The 18149-nt window shown below is 46.0% G+C and overlaps 1 protein-coding gene across 2 annotated transcripts in view; it reads left to right on the top strand.

The window, feature by feature from the left end:
• Positions 1–438: 438 nt before the first annotated feature.
• Positions 439–18149, top strand: part of med13a (mediator complex subunit 13a) — a 71064-nt gene continuing 53353 nt past the window's right edge. Inside the window, exons 1-3 of one of the 2 annotated variants that reach the window (XM_079171786.1) lie at positions 439–739; positions 855–957; positions 8338–8572. In XM_079171786.1, coding sequence (XP_079027912.1) covers positions 892–957; positions 8338–8572 — 301 coding nt within the window. In that variant the 5' untranslated portion in view covers positions 439–739; positions 855–891. Of the gene's footprint in view, positions 958–8337; positions 8573–18149 lie in introns of both variants that reach the window. The other variant, XM_079171787.1, reaches the window with a different exon arrangement.

The raw sequence follows: 18149 nt of genomic DNA, 5'->3' as shown, positions 1-18149 counted from the left end.
ATTACAGCCCTCATGACCACGACAGTGTCAAGTTAGCCGCACTAAAACACGGAACTTGCTGTCAGGACTGTCAAAATAAAACGCGCACCGTTTTTTGCATGTAGCAGCAACTTTGTATGACATATAGTAGTACAATAAACTACAATATATTATTTATTCATTAATTATATTTAACGGCTTCAGGTTTTCATATAGCAATAATCATAGTATTAGACATAATATTAAACAAAACAATGCCATACTTTTACTTTGCCGGAAACGTTGGCTACTTTCTGACGTGTGTCTGTCTGTCTTCGGGCGGCTTGACAAAGCTTTGACCACGAATGAGCCAATAGGCTGTGGAAGGCAGAGTTGTCCCTGTGGCCGCCATTAAAGAAAGGAATCCATGAATTCAAATGGAAACCAACAGGAACCGAGGCAGAAATTATGACCGAATTAATCGTTAAAATATAGGCCGATGCCACATTTCAAGAGGTTTTTACAGGATGTATTTCGTTTTTAGACTCATTTTTGCGATGGAGGAGTAAGACAGGACGTCTTTATTTTTTTAAGCAGAGACCGTTTTGGGGCTAAGGGGGAGGGGGAGAGTTGCTTCTTTGCTCTCCTTTTCTTTTTGTTTTATGAACATTTTTCGCTGCCTTTAATTAGTTTTCACTGTGTGCTTTTGAGATGTCGACGTAGAGCACACACAGTCTCTTTTATGCGCTTTTAGCTCCGGCGGGGGAACTGCAATCGGAAGGTTGTTGAATTAACTATCCTCCAGCCAAATGTTCCAAAAAATATTTCTCGTTGATTGAGCCTGAACATCTTTTGAAAACACAATTTCGCCAATTGTTCTTTTTTTTCCTGGGAAGTGAAATGATGGAGAGTTGGATCTCGCAGTGAAGAAGGATGAGTTCTTGTTATGTACCAAACGGGGCCAGCTTGGAGGATTGCCATTCCAATCTATTCTGTCTGGTAAGAGATTTAAAACTAAAGGAAAGCAGCCATTTTTAACTAGCTGAACGGGGGCTAAGCTAACGTTAGCCACACAGGCATCAGTTGATAGGAGCTTAGCTAGGCTTACGGCCTGTCGAGCTGACATCATTTCAGGGCAACACGGCATCCCAGTTCGCTCGTGTTGCCTTGTTCCCTTGGTTTAACACTTTGTCACTTAACATGGCTGGAACGGGCTGTCTGTTACAATCTTCTTCCTCTTCCATTTCCATTTCTTCTGTTCTTAAACTAAACATTCAAGGTTAACGCCACTCGCTTGTTAAGCTTCATTTACTACATTGCTCTGGATAGAAACATCAACATATCGCCTGTTAGCACGGAAATACAATGTTGTGCATTTTACTGCCAAAAAGCCCGACTGCGTGTCCCAGTGAGTGAGTTGTTGTAGCACTTTCTCCGTCTCTCCTCGACACCTTGTTTATTATTAACTTGCTATCTCGTTCTCGTTACATTTCCACTATGTTTTTTATCAAGTGGTGACCCGCTAAAGAAAACACCGCATGTACTTCAGTTTGCAGCTTTAACTTCAGTTTGCGGGGACTAGGAGAACCGCTGAGCATTAGCTGAGGAATGCTGTGTTGTTGTTGTTTTTTTGCACAACTCTGACAACTCCTGGAGGGACGAATGTCAATGCCTAACTTGCACACCTTGTCGATAAAAACACGCCCCTTACGCTTTGCCCGGAAAGCTTTTTGTTGTTGTTGTTGTTGTTGTTGTTGTTGTTGCAACAAGCATGCAACAAGATCTTCTGTGGTAACAGTATTGGTTTGCAAGCGTTAATTATTGATGTAATATCTCATCATCTTGTTTGCCAGTGCGGGCTTAATCTCCTCGGTCTTCATTTTCGAGTATTCACACCAACTAGGGCACGGGCCCCAGGCTGATTATATAATCTGTGACATGCATTCCTGGGCATTACAGACAACTAGGTAACCACATGTCTGAGCTACACTGTCTACTGCTCTATAGGTTGCGATGAAGCGTACAGTGTATTCCCCTTTCTCTTATCTTTTCATCATTATGTTGTCAGTTGTGGCCAGCTGACATTAACCTAAATACACATGGGATATGTAGTGCAGGGAGCATCCACCGTGTAGTCCACAGTCTTCACCCCAGCAGCATATGGAAAGGTGTTGCTTGTGTGCGCAGCTCCTCCTCTGGCTGTATAACCGAGAACATGGTTCGGAATGTGTTTGTTGTTGCAGTTAATAGGCTTGTCAGCAGGCTTAACCACACTTTGACTTGTAGGTTAGCTGAAGAGTGTAATGCCTACCTTGCTCGAGCTCCTCTGAACATCCTGCTTCCCAAGCTGGAGATGTGCTAAAATGTCACCCTTCCAGAAAGTAGTTACGTTATAGACTAAATGACACAGGACCACTTTGCAGTACAGTGCCACAAGTAAAAGACCACAAAAAACATTGTTCCTGGATTGATTTAATGTGTATGCAAAGGAAATGTTGTTCAATGTTAAGTGAGCAGCGAGAGTAGAGAGGCCTCAACAGTAATGTTGACACAGAATGTAGTATAATAACAGCATAGTGAAGTGCTACACCGCTCATGCTACAAATTGACACATTCCCCAAGCTGTCCGCCCCCCAAAGGTAACATTTTATTGCAGAAAAATCCCCACTCTCTCAATACTACTTAGTTGGGTCGATTGTGTGCGCTGAACTCGTAATTACAATGTTTACGACGGCACTTGAAGGCAGCGTTGGCCACAGTGGACAGCGGAGGTAGAGGCTGGTAGTTGTGGTGCTGTGCCTGTCTGGCTGACATTTTCCTGCACACTGAGACGAAGCATAACACCACTGCTGTTATGACTCACTCACTGAACAGACTCCACTTTGTGGTTTTATGGTGAAAGAATGCGAACACATTGTGGGACTTTTTCCCCCTCTTCGTTTTTCAGTGGATAGTCTTCTCTGGAGTTTGATTCTACTTGTTGCATACTTTTTTGGGGGGGGGGGGGGGGGGGGCAATTCAAGTGGGCTGATGGGAATTAACTTGGTGTGTGTATTCAGTTTAGTCTGTTTCTGTATTATTATGGACCTACGTAGCTGACATTTGTAGTTTTGAACTGCCATGCATCTCAGCCCCGAAGGTTCTCCGATTTAAAGAAGCACACTGCTAAAATAACCTGTTTGGTGATTGCGTCGTATGTGACAAGAGCTCTGTTTTAATTTCAATTTGAATCTTCTTCAACCAAAGATGCAAACACTCACTTGCTTGGGCTTGTGTGTGCTCAGTGACCGGGTTAGAGCTGAGGGAGAGGTGACAGACAGGAAGACAGACTTGGTAGGAGAGGAGCATCTGCAGCATGATTTGAGGGGCTTCACCTGTTGCTTGTCTCATATCGTGAGAGGCAGGAAGGCAGCTGTTTGAACACAGCGCTCCCTACTGAGACCCAGAACCCTAAGTGGCCAGAGGGAAGGTGAGCAGCTGGGATAATCAGGGGTCGTAAACCCCCCCCCCCCCCCCCCCCCCCTGCCGCCCCCCCCAAGTACGTGTCACCTTAAGGAAGGAGCCCTCCCGTGCTGTATTCGGCACCTTTGGCCTTAGATTCCCGCCGAATGCAGCAGTGTTGTTTTTGGCTTTCGAGTATGAAAGATAAAACTTCTCATGACCCACGAGCAGTTGCTCGCACACTTAAGCGTTTGCTAAGCTGCAGGCAGGTGGCGAAATTGAAAGTTTCATAGAAGAGAGTCGTGTGTTTTGAGGCTCACTCGCGCACAAAGCCTGGAGAGCTTGGCCGTTATCCGTGGCACCCTCTGCTTCTGCACACAGGCTGTCACTCATTCCTTTTGAACGGACAGACGGAACAACTGCAGACGGCACATTCATCCTCGGTAGAGCAGCCTGCCTCGTGGATATTGTTGGCGAGGAGCGGAGTAGTGACGGGTCCAGTCGTTGAGAGAGGGGCTCTTCAGTTCTGCCTCTTCAGGCTCCGGAATACCTAAAGACAGAAGTTCATTTTTCTTATCTATGGTCCAGAGGTTTTATACTCCATCACAGAGCAGGGGGACACAACTACAGGCAGTGTGACTTTCTACACCATAACTTGTTATGACTTTTTGGAGTGCTATTGAAAATGCAGTTTAATGGCAGTTGACTTCATAAATGATATGGCCTGCTGTGCAGCTAGAGCGGTGGCTTGTTTGAGAAGAAGTCTCTTCAAAGACCTCTAAAGTCATATTTAAAGCTGGAGGAAGTTGTAGAAGATGTGACTAGAGTTAATGGCACGGCAGATTTTTCTTCCAATGCTTGCAATCACTCTTTGTTTTTCTGTTTCAAACCCAGAACGTTGCCACCGAGCAGTGCAACACAAGCCTTAACGGATCATCTGTGTGTGTCCAGATGATGATGTGCAAACACACAGATAAACGTCTCTTAACAATCAGCTGTGCAAATACCACAAAACAGGTCAAGAGAGCTGTTTTGTTGAAAGTGTCTTCAGACATTTTTTTTGTTTAATTCATAATAATAGTAGTTCATATGAGCTCTTTAAGCTCTAGAGTTGCTTCCGATCCTCACTTTCTCAAGCATGCGGCCATACTGTATACGCGGTGAGACTACCGAACCCCACAAACGTCCGTGTTGTCACTTTTGAACTTCAGAGTTTCAGTTTCTCACCACATCCACACAGTTATTGAGCTCAGCCTCTCGCCGGGATTGTGAGGTAAAACTCGCCTCTTTCCGCTCTCTCTGGCATCCAAGCAGTGCAGAAGAGAAAAGCGCGCTCTGAATGTCAGTGAGCACTTTTCAGCTCCACACTGCAGCTGGGCCACATCACGTATCGCATACATTGTTCTTTCACTGTAACAAACGTTTGCAGCGGCCTTTCTTTTCTCCGGTTTACATTCAGTATTATTGCTGTAATTTCAACACCGAAGCCCCCGACCAGAAAACTGTTGATCTAATTGTAATAGCTGTGCTGTGTGAGATGCACCTGCAGTGATCGTTATTTCAGAGAAATGATTGGAAAGAACTGATGTAGATGTGATGCTTTTAATAATAATCTAGTTATCTCATTTCAGATAATAGAAAGCATTCAATAAGTCATTTATTACTGAGGATCTCTTGTTGACAGTAGCACACCTCTGTACCACAGTTGCTGTAGTGAAGGTTTGCTTTGTGCCATATGTTCTCAAGGAAAGATTCATAATGTATTCAATTGCCTACTTGGCCATGAAGCTGCAGCATAGATGTAAATGTCCCGATGGTGGCGGAAACAGTCCCAGAAAGAGGTGATGAATGGAACTGTAATGTATGATGAATCGTCTGGCCTTCTGCTCTCGTAGACCGTTGTATTTCATCCGCGCATTAACAGCGGCGGCGGCATTAATCAGCATTCCAGCTGCGACTGCTACTACAGCCGCTAAATCTCAGAGAGGAGGCAGGTCAAAGTGTCCGTGCCCACAGGGATGTGGTCAGTTGCCCTGCGTGAACGGTTGAACCGCAGTCACTGTGGTCAGTAACAACAAGCGTGATGGTGTTTCCTCTGCGTCACCTGACAGGCTGAGCGTTTATTAAACTGTGAAACCATCTCTTGTTCATTTGCACATAGAGCAGCTTGTTTGCTTGAATTCGGAGATTTCTTTTTTTTTACTCCAGTTAAACCTGTTTGCTGGCTGAGAAAGTCTGTCATTGTCAAATGTGTTTTTATTCTATCTTTACTTGGATAACACACTTAATTGATTCGTATAAGTTGTCATCAGTTGGTCTAATGTTCATTTGATTCATAGTAATTATTTCAGAGCCGGTTGTACCTGCTTAATTGCTGTACTCGAATTTGATTTAGTTGGAGATTGGATAGAGAGCAGCTTGCCTTGCCCTATATTCTTTTGTTCTGGTAAATGTAACGTCTACTTGGAAGATGATACAGCAGGAAATGTGTCGGTCGGGTGGCCTCTTAACTCTTTACTCTCACTCTATATGTGTCAAGGCAGTTTCATACGACTTCATGATGATGCAAATACAAAGACAGCTCTGCTGTGTGCAGCACGTGATCATGTCAGAAACCAAAATGATACCAAAATGTATGAGGAGGAGGAGGAGGAGAGGCCCGTACAGACTCCTGAGCACAGCCCTGTACAATGATGAAGCACACACTGTACCTCTGGAGCCTGGTCAGTAAGATGATGATGGGGGGGGGGGGGGGGTGTGTGTTCACATCTGCACTGCTTACGGTCTGCTTTCACAGTTAACCGTCACTCCCGCCCTCCCTTTGCATTGTGTGCACAGATGTTTCCTGGCGAGATGCAGGTGTACTGTGGTGCTTCTCACACTCCGGCAGGAAGGAGCAGCCTAACTGCTGCAGCTCTGTCGGCGCACACAGACCTAGCTCTGCTGTCCGCAGCATGTGTAGCACCTCTTGAATTCCTTAGGAGTGTTCATCGGAGCTTATGATGCTTTGATCATGCATCCGTACAGATGCTGTGTTTTAATATGTGGATGCCCAATCGGTGTTGAAGCAATAGCTTGCTCAGTGCGTGCTATATTGACCTGTAAAGCAGAGTTCTTCTGCTTGTGGAGCCATGCCGGCAGTGCCTAAATGTACCAGGATGCGTTGCTCTGAGCTTCTGACGCCTGAAGGGTGCCCGCCGGCCGTGTCCTCTTGCGTGGCTAATGCAGCCGCGACCTCTGCCTTTCTGCGCCGACTTTCTTCGGCCGCGGACGCTGAATAACCCAGAGGCGGAGATTAGCAATCCAAGCTGGAATAGCAGCCTGTAGTTCCTCCTCACATGCGACTACGTCACCGCCGCGTCGCATGACGGCACTGGATGCAGGAAAAACAACTGATTTTTGTTTAGCCGCAAACTCAGATTTCTGGGTCAATACAGCGTGCACCAATGAATTTAATGCTTTGATCGATTACATTTACCATCAACACTGATTAGACGTCCACATAAGTAAAATAAAGACTCCTTGGGCTTTTGTGTGCTTGCCCTTCTTTTATTCCCTTGAGTTAATGGTGAAGAACAAGTTACACACATGCGTTCTGTTTTCTGATGATGCATACAGCGCATACTTCATAAACCAGCTTGCCTTTATGCTGCCTGTGGTGTATTAATTGGACATGTGCAGGAGTCATAAATATAGTCAGCACTATTCTAACCTCAGGCTTATTAATGATTTGTCCACCTGTGTGTGTGTGTGTGTGTGTGTGTGTGTGTGTGTGTGTTCGTGTGTGTGTGTTCTCCATCCTTATTGCTTACTAACTTGTTGTTGTTGTGATCCCACTCTGCTCCAGCTGACGCCACACAATGCTCTGTTTTGACAGTCCCCCCCCCCCCCCCCCCCACACACCCACACCCACACCCACACCCACACCCAACCACCATCACAACTCGCACCACAAATCTCCCAGCTTATCCCTAGCCAGGCGAAACACCACCGCATCGCCACAACCCACGGGTAATCACTTGTTCAGGCTCAGCGCCTCTGCTCCTGAGTTAAGATATCCCCCTGAATTGTAATGGATTAATTGTTTGAATATACAGAGGGACAGTTTGCCAACTCAGCCTGAATGGGATAGGTTTAACCGGCATGAAAATGCACAGTCCATGTTCGCACAGATTACTGTGAAATGTCTACAGGGACAGATAGAGGACCAAGATTGCCAGCGGAAATGGGGCTGTACGCCTACGGAACCGTGCGCATGTGTGTGTGTCTACATGTTGAGGTCGACATGGGTTGTCTGTCGGCGCTTGGATGATTAGCAGCAGTGCTAGCTAGCAGCGGAGCGTAATGTTCCTGCTTTAACACTTAATAACCCCGGCGGTGATTTACTGCCTATGAGGCTTTTTCCTGCGTGTTTTGTTCTCTCTATAAAAGCCAGACAGCGTTTATAGAAAAGGCAAAGCACCCCACCAGCACTCACCAATAATGAGGATTAAGGTGGAGAGACCACATTTACCAGCGCTAGTTCTTTCCTATTTGTCTTTTGGACATGTTGTTCGTGGTGATATTGAAAGCACCCGAAGCACAAGTACACAGTTCTTTGCAGAAACAAACAAAACGTCCCAATTTTTAAGGGCAATTTCTCTTCTTTCTTTGTTTTTTCCATCAGCAGACAACGAGGCTCGTGTTTTGTCATCTACTTTGTATCTTTCAATCTTTCCATTTCTCTCCGTTTTTGACAGCCCAGGTGTGTTATTGTCAGAAGTAGTTGGTGGGTGAACTGCCCCATAAAAGAGGATTAATACCTGCTCCTCACACTGTGCTCAGCACATGTTTACTCCGAGGTGCTGAGTGGATCCTGAAGCAGCGACTCTGCACACTGACCGTCTCTTTCTCTCCCCTCTCTCTCTCCCCCCCCCCCCCCCCTCCCTTGTCTTGCAGGCTGACTTAACAGGGATCAAATGGAAGAGGTTCGTGTGGCAGGGTCCCACCTCCGCGCCCATCCTCTTCCCAGTGACGGAGGAGGACCCCATCCTATGCAGCTTCAGCCGCTGCCTGAAGGCCGACGTGCTAAGCGTTTGGCGGCGCAGTCAGCGGCCGGGGCGGAGGGAGCTTTGGCTCTTCTGGTGGGGGGACGACCCCAACTTCGCCGACCTCATCCACCACGAGCTCGCAGGTGGGGGCTCCTTGTCATATACACATTAAGGGCATTTGCCAAACAACGATGCATGTTTTATTAAGCTGTGCGGGTACGTCAGCGTTACGCTGCTTTCACACAACGTGGGGGGTCAGAGGTCAGGGTCAGGTGCTGAACAACACCCAGGGTGCCTGTAGGCATTCAGTGACTGAGTTCAAGGGAACAGGGAGAGGGCTCCTTGGCACAGAGGGGGTTCTCCAAGTGAAGGAGTCATTTGCCCTGCTGCTGCATGATAGTCAGGCAGGTGGTCAGCCAAGTTAGTTTTTCTAGTTGTTTTGGCAAATTTAGATGATTTAAAAGAGGGAGCGAGAGAGGACTGCTGTTCTATGTTTTAGTCTCTACTAGAATCTCATGAATAAGAAAATCCCCTCGCCATACCGTTGCACCTTTTTGTTGGATTCACTCAAGGTTATAAAGCTAAAAGAGTGATGGCTGTGAAAGATAACGGGAGGTGTGGAGGGCTTTGCAGCTTTTGTTAGAGACGCACTTGAACATCGATCACCCTGTCAAGATACGTTATTGGTCGTACAATGAAAAATGATACAGATTCTGCTGCCTGATTGTCAGGTAGGCACAGGGGAGGCACCCGGTAAGTGAGAGCCTCTGGGAAGTGTTCAAATCTGTGTAATCTAATAACCCCCCCACACACACACACCCTCCTCTAACTGATGAGCTAGCCAGCTAGTGCCAACACCTGTAGGATGACTCCCTCTCACACGCTGGACTTCACACCGTCTCTTCATGTGTGCTCGAGTTTGGTATCATATCTAAGTCGCCGGTGTTGCCTCAGCAGATGAGGCAACACCGTGCATTTTATTTTGACCAAGCAGAACAAGGGAATCTAAAGTCACATGCTGTCTATCCACAAAGGGTGAAGAGAAAGGTGTAAGACGCCGGGCTCAGTCCGATTTATAACTCGAGTGAGAAACACAGCACGCAGGAGCAGCCATGCCGAAACGAGGCAAATGCATCCACCTCCCCCCCACTTTCTCCTCTTCTCCCTCTTCAGTAACGGTAACATTTAGCGGTGGAAGATGGGTGAAAGGCCATCTTTATTCATGCTCTCTGCCATGTAAATTGAACTTTGGAGTCTGAGCCAAGCACAGCCCCGTCTGTGACCCTCCTTCATTATGGGACATTGTGCTTGAAGTGGACTCAAAATGGGAAGCGAAGGCTACGACGGGCCGCTCGTTCAGCCCTAACGGGTCCTGGTAATTACCTGAAGCATCTGGCTCAGGCCTGCTAATAGAGTGTGCTACATTTCAAGTGGGAGAGTGTGGTATGGAGAATCTATATTTGGACGATGTTGGGAGTCACTGCTGTGTTCTTAATCTGGCTTTGGGGAGATTAAACGTGATATTGTTCGTGCGTCAGGAGATGGAAATTGCATAATTGAATATTGACCGGGAAATCTCGGCTGCATTTTTGCTTGCAGCTTTTTTAAAAAAAAAAATCATGAATCATGTTTTGGCAGCTTTTATGGCGCTCTTTGCATTTTTATTAAAACACCACACCTAGAGCACATGTATTCCTCTTGGGGGTGATGTCGACGTGGACAGCCACAGAGACTTGCACGCCGAGCACCTGATGAGCTTTTTCCACATTCCCCGCTCCCCATGTTTGTCAAGTGTTTTGCACCCTGACTCAACAGTGTCTCTGTGTGAATGGTTCCCAGATGGGGCGGTATTATCCCCCGTTTCCTGTTTTGGAAGCTGCGGCTCCCTTCTCTCCAGTGGAAGGCGTCTTCCTCCTACTTCTTGAGCCTTTCCCCCTCCTGTAGCTGCTCTGCGTGTAGCCGCTGTGTTGCTTTGTCGGTGAACTGAAGCAGAGCAGCCTCTCTAGAAGAATCTAAAGACAGCCCGAGGGGCTTCTTTTTCTCCTCCAACCTCGACTCCGCAGCTGCTGATCAGTCTGTTCAGAGTGGCGTGTCCTGATAACACAGCTGAGAAGGGGATGGAGGAATGTCAGGACCTCTGTCTGGATGGCTATACCTGGGGAGGGGACGCTACTGTCCTCTTCCAGAGCCCTTTAAGGCGTGAGTATACTCAGAACTGCTTGTTAGATGGCTAAATAGCTTATTTCTGTCATTTCCCCAAACTGTCAATCTGAAATTCACACCCACTTCACGCGGTGATTGGCTAGCTATGCCTAGGTGAGAAAGGAGCCAGAACTTCCCTCTCTAGCGCTCCCTTTCATCCTTTGCACACTCCTTTCTGTCACTTCTCCTGAGAACAACACTATGAATGCCTGTCAGGAGAGACTGTCTATAAAATCTGCGCCGTATTCAAACAGTGTCGCGTCTCGTCCTCTCTGTGACGATCAGCTGTTCACCCTGCCTTCCTGTGGCCGGTCTGACCTGTAATGGTAAAATATGTATTAAGTATAATAATGGTAAAATATATTTTAGTATCTTGGGATGTTTTTGAAAGATGTTGTTCTACTGATGGGAAAGTACAGAGACACAGGAAAAGATCACTGCAGTCCTACAGAGGTATTTAATTAGTTCATGAAACCAATGTCCTATCTTCCAAGGTTGTTCATATGCACACACGGGAAGAAACATTGTTTCTGACCTCTGTATGAGACTGACTCCCAGTTGAACGCACCTGGAAGACGCAAAACAATGAGCAGAACAAATCAACCTTTGTCCAAAAACCTATACTCCCTTTCCTATGAGGTAACTAAAGGCGTGATTCTGGTATACATAAAATATGATGTGCCTTGTACTTCGTGGACAGTGTTTGCACAGTTCACTGAGATACGTGTCTGTGTATCCGCTCTCCTGCTTGCAAGCATTAAATTGACTCTTACTACTTTGAGCATTCATCAGACTCTGTTTATTTAATCAACTCTTATCCCGCATCTACATAGAAATATTCCACAACAGACCCGCTATGAATCGCCTTCAGCCGTGGTTCGAGAACACGTCGTGCGAACCAGGTCTTCCGCTCTACAATAATTCCACCCTTAGTGCAGTAGACTGCACTAAAAAAAAACGTGATCGGGGATTTGTAAAAGTTATATTGGCTCCGTAATCCGATCCGAACTGTGAGTCTTATGATGCGTTGCACCGCTATCTGAGAGCCACGTTATTTCCTGCTGGGTTTCAGTCTGACCATCTAATAGGGAGTAAGGGGATGTCATGTGAATGCTGATAGAATTAGCTTTTCTTGGTCCTCTGTAGGGATGGGTCGTGATATCGAATTTTCAAATAGTCATTAAATTATGAAAGAGTTTGAGCGGGAGATTGGAGGGAACAAACTGAGCTGTGAGCGAGGAGTGCAAGTTATCAGCGATCCACTCGCTTGCCTTGTCTTCTGGCCGGTAAAACGCGGTTAGCGCTCAGTTCGGGCCTTTCCTCACGAAGGCATTAAAGCTTTTTTACAGCGCTGTGAGATGTGCTACGATGCTACTGTGTACACACAGATGAAACATGCAAAGACGACTACAGCCGTCAAAAGGTTCTGGAACTCTTTCCCCTTAAACAAATGAGGTGGAGTGCAATCTGACGGTCTAGTGCGTTTGTATACCAGCGAGTGTTGTCCATGCAGAGGCAATAACAGGACCTGCCCAACTGAAATGTCCCAACTGTTGTTGCCTTTGAACCATCGCACACTGTATTTTCCAGCGGTTCAATGTATTTTCTTTTTGCCTTTTTGTCCTAGCCTCGCTTGGGATTAAAAAGCTTTTTCTCCTTTCATTTGCGTATTCAGCCTCTTTTTAGTCTTATGGCAATGTTGGCGGTAAACATGAAAATCCGCTCTTTTCCTTTCATTTCGGCAAGCCGAAATGGCGCTTACTCATCCCCCCCCTACACCCCCTTCCACCCTCATTAGATTAGCGGCCTGTGAAAGTCTTTTAATTTTGAGCAAGTGCCATTTCTGTATACCAGTGTGCCAGTAATCCCTTCTCTCCAGGGAGATGAGGGGAGAAGGAGTGAGCTGGAGAGATGAGAGTAGTGAAGGGCGGAAAAACTTGAGGGATCTTTTAATGTCTGCCGCTTAATCACCATTGAAGAAAGGGTAACCACCAACCCCCCCCCCCCCCCCCCCCCCCCCCCCCCCCCCCCCCCCGCCGCTCTACACTGTTGGACAACTCCCCCTTGCCCGCGCTAACACATGAGTAAAACCAATTCTAATCTTCCCCTGGCCATGCACAGAAATGATTCCCAACAAGTGAGCTGCTGAATTAAACGGCTTGCCTCCCTCCCTCCCACTGGTTGAGTATAGGCATGCATTCTTATGCAAATGCAATGCTCTCTTTATCGTCATCTCGCCTCAAAAGCTGGTGGAATCTCCTGACCAGAGGCATTCGAAGCAAAGGATAAGCGGCTGCCTTTACCTCCCCTCAGAGCTCTTTTTTGGGGGTTAGAAATAAGGATTGGACGTCTGTCTGTGTGGCTAATTGCTCCGTCGTACATTTCGTACTTGTCTGTCCTGGTCTCTTTTCCCCATAGCGTCTCTCCCAGTACGAGTCCCTCTGGGGCCACCGCCGCGGACAGTCTGGCGCCATGTTTCCCTCTTGGGTCTTTCCTAGTTCACGCTTCCCTCAGCTCTAGAGTGATGGGCTTCACGTCGCAGTCGTTCTTTACCTTTCTAATCAAGTCGAAGAGGGAGAATTCGGCAAACGTCTGTTTTCATGAAAGTCATTTTGGTGTCGCTCGCTTGTAAGCGAGTGAAACATCTATCCATGCATATTGCTCTATATTGTAGCAAGGCTGGGATTATTAGTTGCTTAATGGGAAGGTTGAAAAGGGTGAGACGGTCATCTGCTGTCCAGCACAGGTTATCAGGGAGCAATCTCCACGGCGGTCCCTGGAGCTCACACATCTATTCATCACCGGGCGTCGGGTCGGACCTCTAGAGGACGACTGACACAGAAAACGGTGGGGGATGGAAGTAGAGGACTGCATTTCAATGGTCTGTCTCCTCCACCAGTTGATGAACACTTTGTCTGGGATCCATCCAGTGATGGAGGGAGGAAAGCTTAATGTAACAGCTCTAGGTGAGCTGGTGTTGCACAATGATCTTCTGAACATTGTTTTTGTATTTGCTGGTATGCAGTCATTCTTGGCTTTTCTTTTCTGTTCTTGTTTTAGCTCTCTCCTCTGTGCCTTTTTGAATCAACGGTGAAATAAAAACAACCCTGCTATGCACCCCGGGGCAGAATATCCAGTTCCAAAGGGCATATTTCAGTAGTCTGCGTGGGCCCTGTTGGCTGAAGGTTTCACTGTTTTTACAAGTCCGACTATTTTTTTTCTTTCCTGTCTTCTGTGAGGAGCTCACAACTTCAAAATCATTGACCGGCCTTCATACCTGTGAGCCGTACTCCGTTTGAAGCACTACCTGCAGAATACAGATGTTTGTTGACAACAACTTTCCACAGCTTTCAAATACCAAAACATCTGTTGACACACTGTCTGCTCTTTATTTCAGCACCTCTGAATCTAGTTGTCTGTAACTGTATGCCAGCGTGGTGAAAGAATTGATCTGTTGATTGTATGTAAAACAGACTTAAACCTTAAAAAGCAAAAAAAGATGTTGTTGATGGTAAGAAGAAACGTATCGGTCAAACCACGTTATTGGCATGCAAGACGAGTAGTTTGTACCTCACTGTATTGTTTAAACATGCCCCAATGAGGATTAATGCATTGTTTGACTAAAAACTTAGATTCACTTTTATTCAACAAAAATAAACAAGGTTATTTTAGGTGAAACATGTTTTTAATGCCACGTCTTATTGAGATTTTATTGGTTTTAAATTCAATTATTTGTGAAATACACCTATGCCAAAAATAACTCAAAACGGCAAAACATGTGAATCACTCGACTCAAATCACGTGAATATTCTGAATCAACTTAACGTCTAGTCGTCATCTTAATCTTCACGATCATTATACGTGATCATTTTACTGCTGGAAATTCCATCGCGTCACATCTAGTTTTTAAAAGATGATTTTGGTCGGTTTAAGGATCTGCGAGTGGTTGTCAAGTACCCTTTAAAATGCCTCGGCAGGCTGATTAGTGGCTGTGTGGCACGCTGAACTGTTGCGCATACGATAATCCTCGTTAAACAGCTGTGACTTTAACACACTGGTTGTTTTCAAATTCAATAAATCCTGGTATTTGGTGCTGCTGCCATGCGGCCGCTCTTTTTCTCTCCTGGTGCTTGTTTTCATAAACCCGTCAGTAACAGTATCTGCTGTTCCTCCGCTTGTCTGCATTGATAAACCTGCCTGTGGACTGTAATCTTCATGACTTGACAAATCTTGACGGTATTAAAATGTGGGCTCATATTTCTCTATCACAGGGCCATATTCTTACAGCAAAATGTCAAGCCACCAGTTATGTGGTTGTCTGACTCTGCACTCGCAATCCTATTTTAAAAGCCTGTAAGAGCATATCTGCTCTCTTGGATAGTGACAGGAGCGATGACACACAGGAACGAGTGTGATACAGACGCAGTCCCGCAGTGATGTAAGGCCCACAGTAACACTGCAGTGGAGGCCCCAGGCAAGGATTCAGAGAGGAGAAACGCCACGCGCTCTTTAGAATCCCCAAATGTTATTGACTTGGACAGCCCGAGAAATTCAAAGTGAATTTTGAAATCTCCACGCTTTCGCTGTAAACATTGGACCGGAAAGTGTCTCCGCCGTGAAATCCTGGCTGTGGCTAAAACCAATTACAAACCGACTGAGAACACATAATTGGGGCAGGAAACAGTGCTTTCTGGAATGACATTTAAAGATCCCGTTAATACAGTGAAAGCTGTTTCTTCTCTTTTTAGTTCTTCTCTCAGGCACATTGTTGTTTTCTATACTATTGGATCACTATGGTAGTTTTGGTGAAGGTTTGTTGGTGTGGTGGTCACACAGAGGCCATGGATGTGTATCAAAGATAATTAGTCAGTGATACACATGGTTAACCTTGGCTTAGGATTTATGGTGCTTTCTCTTTGTTTGTTTTTCACTTCAAAGATGGTTCTATATTTCAGTCGAGAATGATGAATAGATAAACCCAGAGCAGCCCCGAGGAGAAAGAAGTAGAGGAGGCCCGATGGCTTTTGTGCTTGGGGATCAATTTTCCAGGGCTAATCTCCTTCCTGTGAACCACCCTCCGCTTTCCTCTTTTCCTCCTGCTCCATCTCCCTCTCCCGCTCTCTCTGATAGATCTCCATTGACCGGCACAGCGCAGGGACTCCACCATGCATGCAGCTCTGGCCCATGGGTGCAGTCTCCCTCTCCTCTCTCGCTATCCGTCTCTCTTTTCCCTCTCTTGCTTGAGAAATATTCATTAATTAGTAATGGAGCTTTTACAGAGCACCAGTGGTTCTCTCTCTCTCTCTCTCTCTCTCTCGCTCTCTTTCTCTCTCTTTCCTTGCAGATAAGGAGGAAGTGGAGGAGAGGAGAAAACCTTCTGTCCAGGCTTGGTAGAATCCCCCTGAGCTCAGTCGATCACAAGGCATTAATCTTGCTGTTTAATGACCGACTGCTGCTCTAATTGCTTATACACAGACGAGCAACTGGGAGGGGGGGAGGGGGGGGGGGGGCTCAAGTATTTTTTCCCTTTGCGTTTACCAATTTTCATAACTTTCTTGTTAGTTTATATGGCCTCCAGAAACACCCATGGGCCATTTTGTGATATTAAGGTGTGTGATAAGCGGAGCACTGGTTGGATCTAGATGTTCTAGGAAAGGTGTTGTGCGCTTTTGAGTCTGAAGGACTTTCACCGCTGGAGGTAGATGTGAGCATTCTTAATTGAGCTCCAGAGCTCTTCTAAAGGGCAGCTCATCCCGGGCCTGCTGCACGGGAGGCAGCGAACGTGAAAGTGTCCCAGCCATCAGCTGAGCTCATAAATCTTTGTCCAAATGAGGCCACTCATCTTAACGCCCCGCGCTCTGACCACCGCGCACCGCGTCCCAGCCTCCCGTCACGGGTGAACTCACAGATCCATCACCGAGCTGGAATTTCGGGTCACGGTTTATTTATTTATATAATCTTTTTCAACAATCTTGGGTACTTGAAGTGTTCATTATAACCACAGACGGCACTTTAAAATGATGGTGTTGGTGGTTAAATATATAGCGGCTCATTTTGGATTGGTGTGAATGTGACGCTCTCGCACTACTTGTCCATTACTTGTAAATAGCAATGACACCGAATGTAACTAAGGTTTTCAGTAAAATTTGAAAATACAAAGTATTTTTCAAATGTTAAATCCACACCGGAGCAAACCAAAACAGGCTTATATAGAGTCTTTTATTAATTACCTGAAAACATGCTACATATGAAATGACCTATGTCGGGACAAACCATTAATCAATGAATCAAGAATATCTTCAGATTATGATTCCTGAAAATACTTGTCAGCTGCATCCGTAGTGATCACTTTCAGATAAGACGGTTAAACGGAGGATTTGCTCCGTTATGTTCGTTGAATAGTTCTGAGCTGCTCTTTAAGGGACGCACAACGGTACAAATTATGCTCCTTTTCAACTCACTATATCTGCTGATTACCTTTAATCTTTCGGTACTTCACATGGTTTTCCATTCAGTCATAAGAAGCTGACGTGTTTTGTTTTTTTGTTGTAGAGTAATGTTGAGAGTAAGTCCTGTTACCTGCCCAGGATGTTTGGTTCTGTTTGGCAATTTTCGCATTTTTGCATTACGAATCCTCGTGAGTGTTGCATTGTCTCCATTGGACTCACATAGACCTGCACTGCAAACGTTTTTTTTTGTCTGTGTGTCTGTCTGAAGAGGGGAGTGTTGCAGCAGGCGTTTCATGATGAACGTGAGGTCGTTAGGAACGCTTGATGTAAACCAGACGCATGTTTGAGAGCTGCTGGAGGAGGGAGGGAGGGGGAGGAGGAGGAAAGCAGACGGGATTGCCATGGCACTGGATGTAAAAGTAGGTGTAGGCAGATTTCTGCCACTTTTACAGAAGAGCCATCGTCCACAGAGTACTGTACAGAGTACAGTACAGAGAAGCAGGACTGAAGGTTTAATTGCAAAGTGCAAACAGGGTTGATGTCTCTCTCGCCATAGATTTGAGCCCTACTGCGCTCCTCATTTTCGCTCGCCTTTGAAACGTTATCAGTCGCACTGATCTGCCTCTTCAGCCAGCAGTAGTTTGACCTAAATCCTATTTTGTTTCTTCTTTTTTTTCCTCCCGTCCTTCCTCTTAATCGGCTGTCAGTGCCTCAGTGCTCCTGCTTTCTTTTCCCGTTGACTTTTTGCCCTCTTGCCTGCCACGGCTCTCAGGATGGCCAGACCAGCTGCCGAATCACTCAAAGCTAACTTGGGGAGGGGAACAAAGTTCTTCTCTCGTACATACTGTATCCCATCCACATTTACTAGAAATTGAACTGTCTTTATACTGTTGTTGATTCACATTTATTCTGCAGTTGCTGTGAATTGTTTATGGGAAATTGCTGTTTTCCTTCCTTTTTCCTGCCTCTGCCCTGCTTTCTGTGTTCCTGATCTTATCCGTGTGTGTGTGTGTGTGTGTGTGTGTGTGTGTGTGTGTGTGTGTGTGTGTGTGTGTGTGTGTGTGCGTGT

The sequence above is a fragment of the Pholis gunnellus genome (genome assembly GCF_910591455.1).
Source record: "Pholis gunnellus genome assembly, chromosome: 13".
NCBI classification, from domain to species: Eukaryota; Metazoa; Chordata; class Actinopteri; order Perciformes; family Pholidae; genus Pholis; species Pholis gunnellus.
Note: the sequence above shows the minus strand (reverse complement) of the source record. Positions and strands in the feature narration are given on the sequence as shown.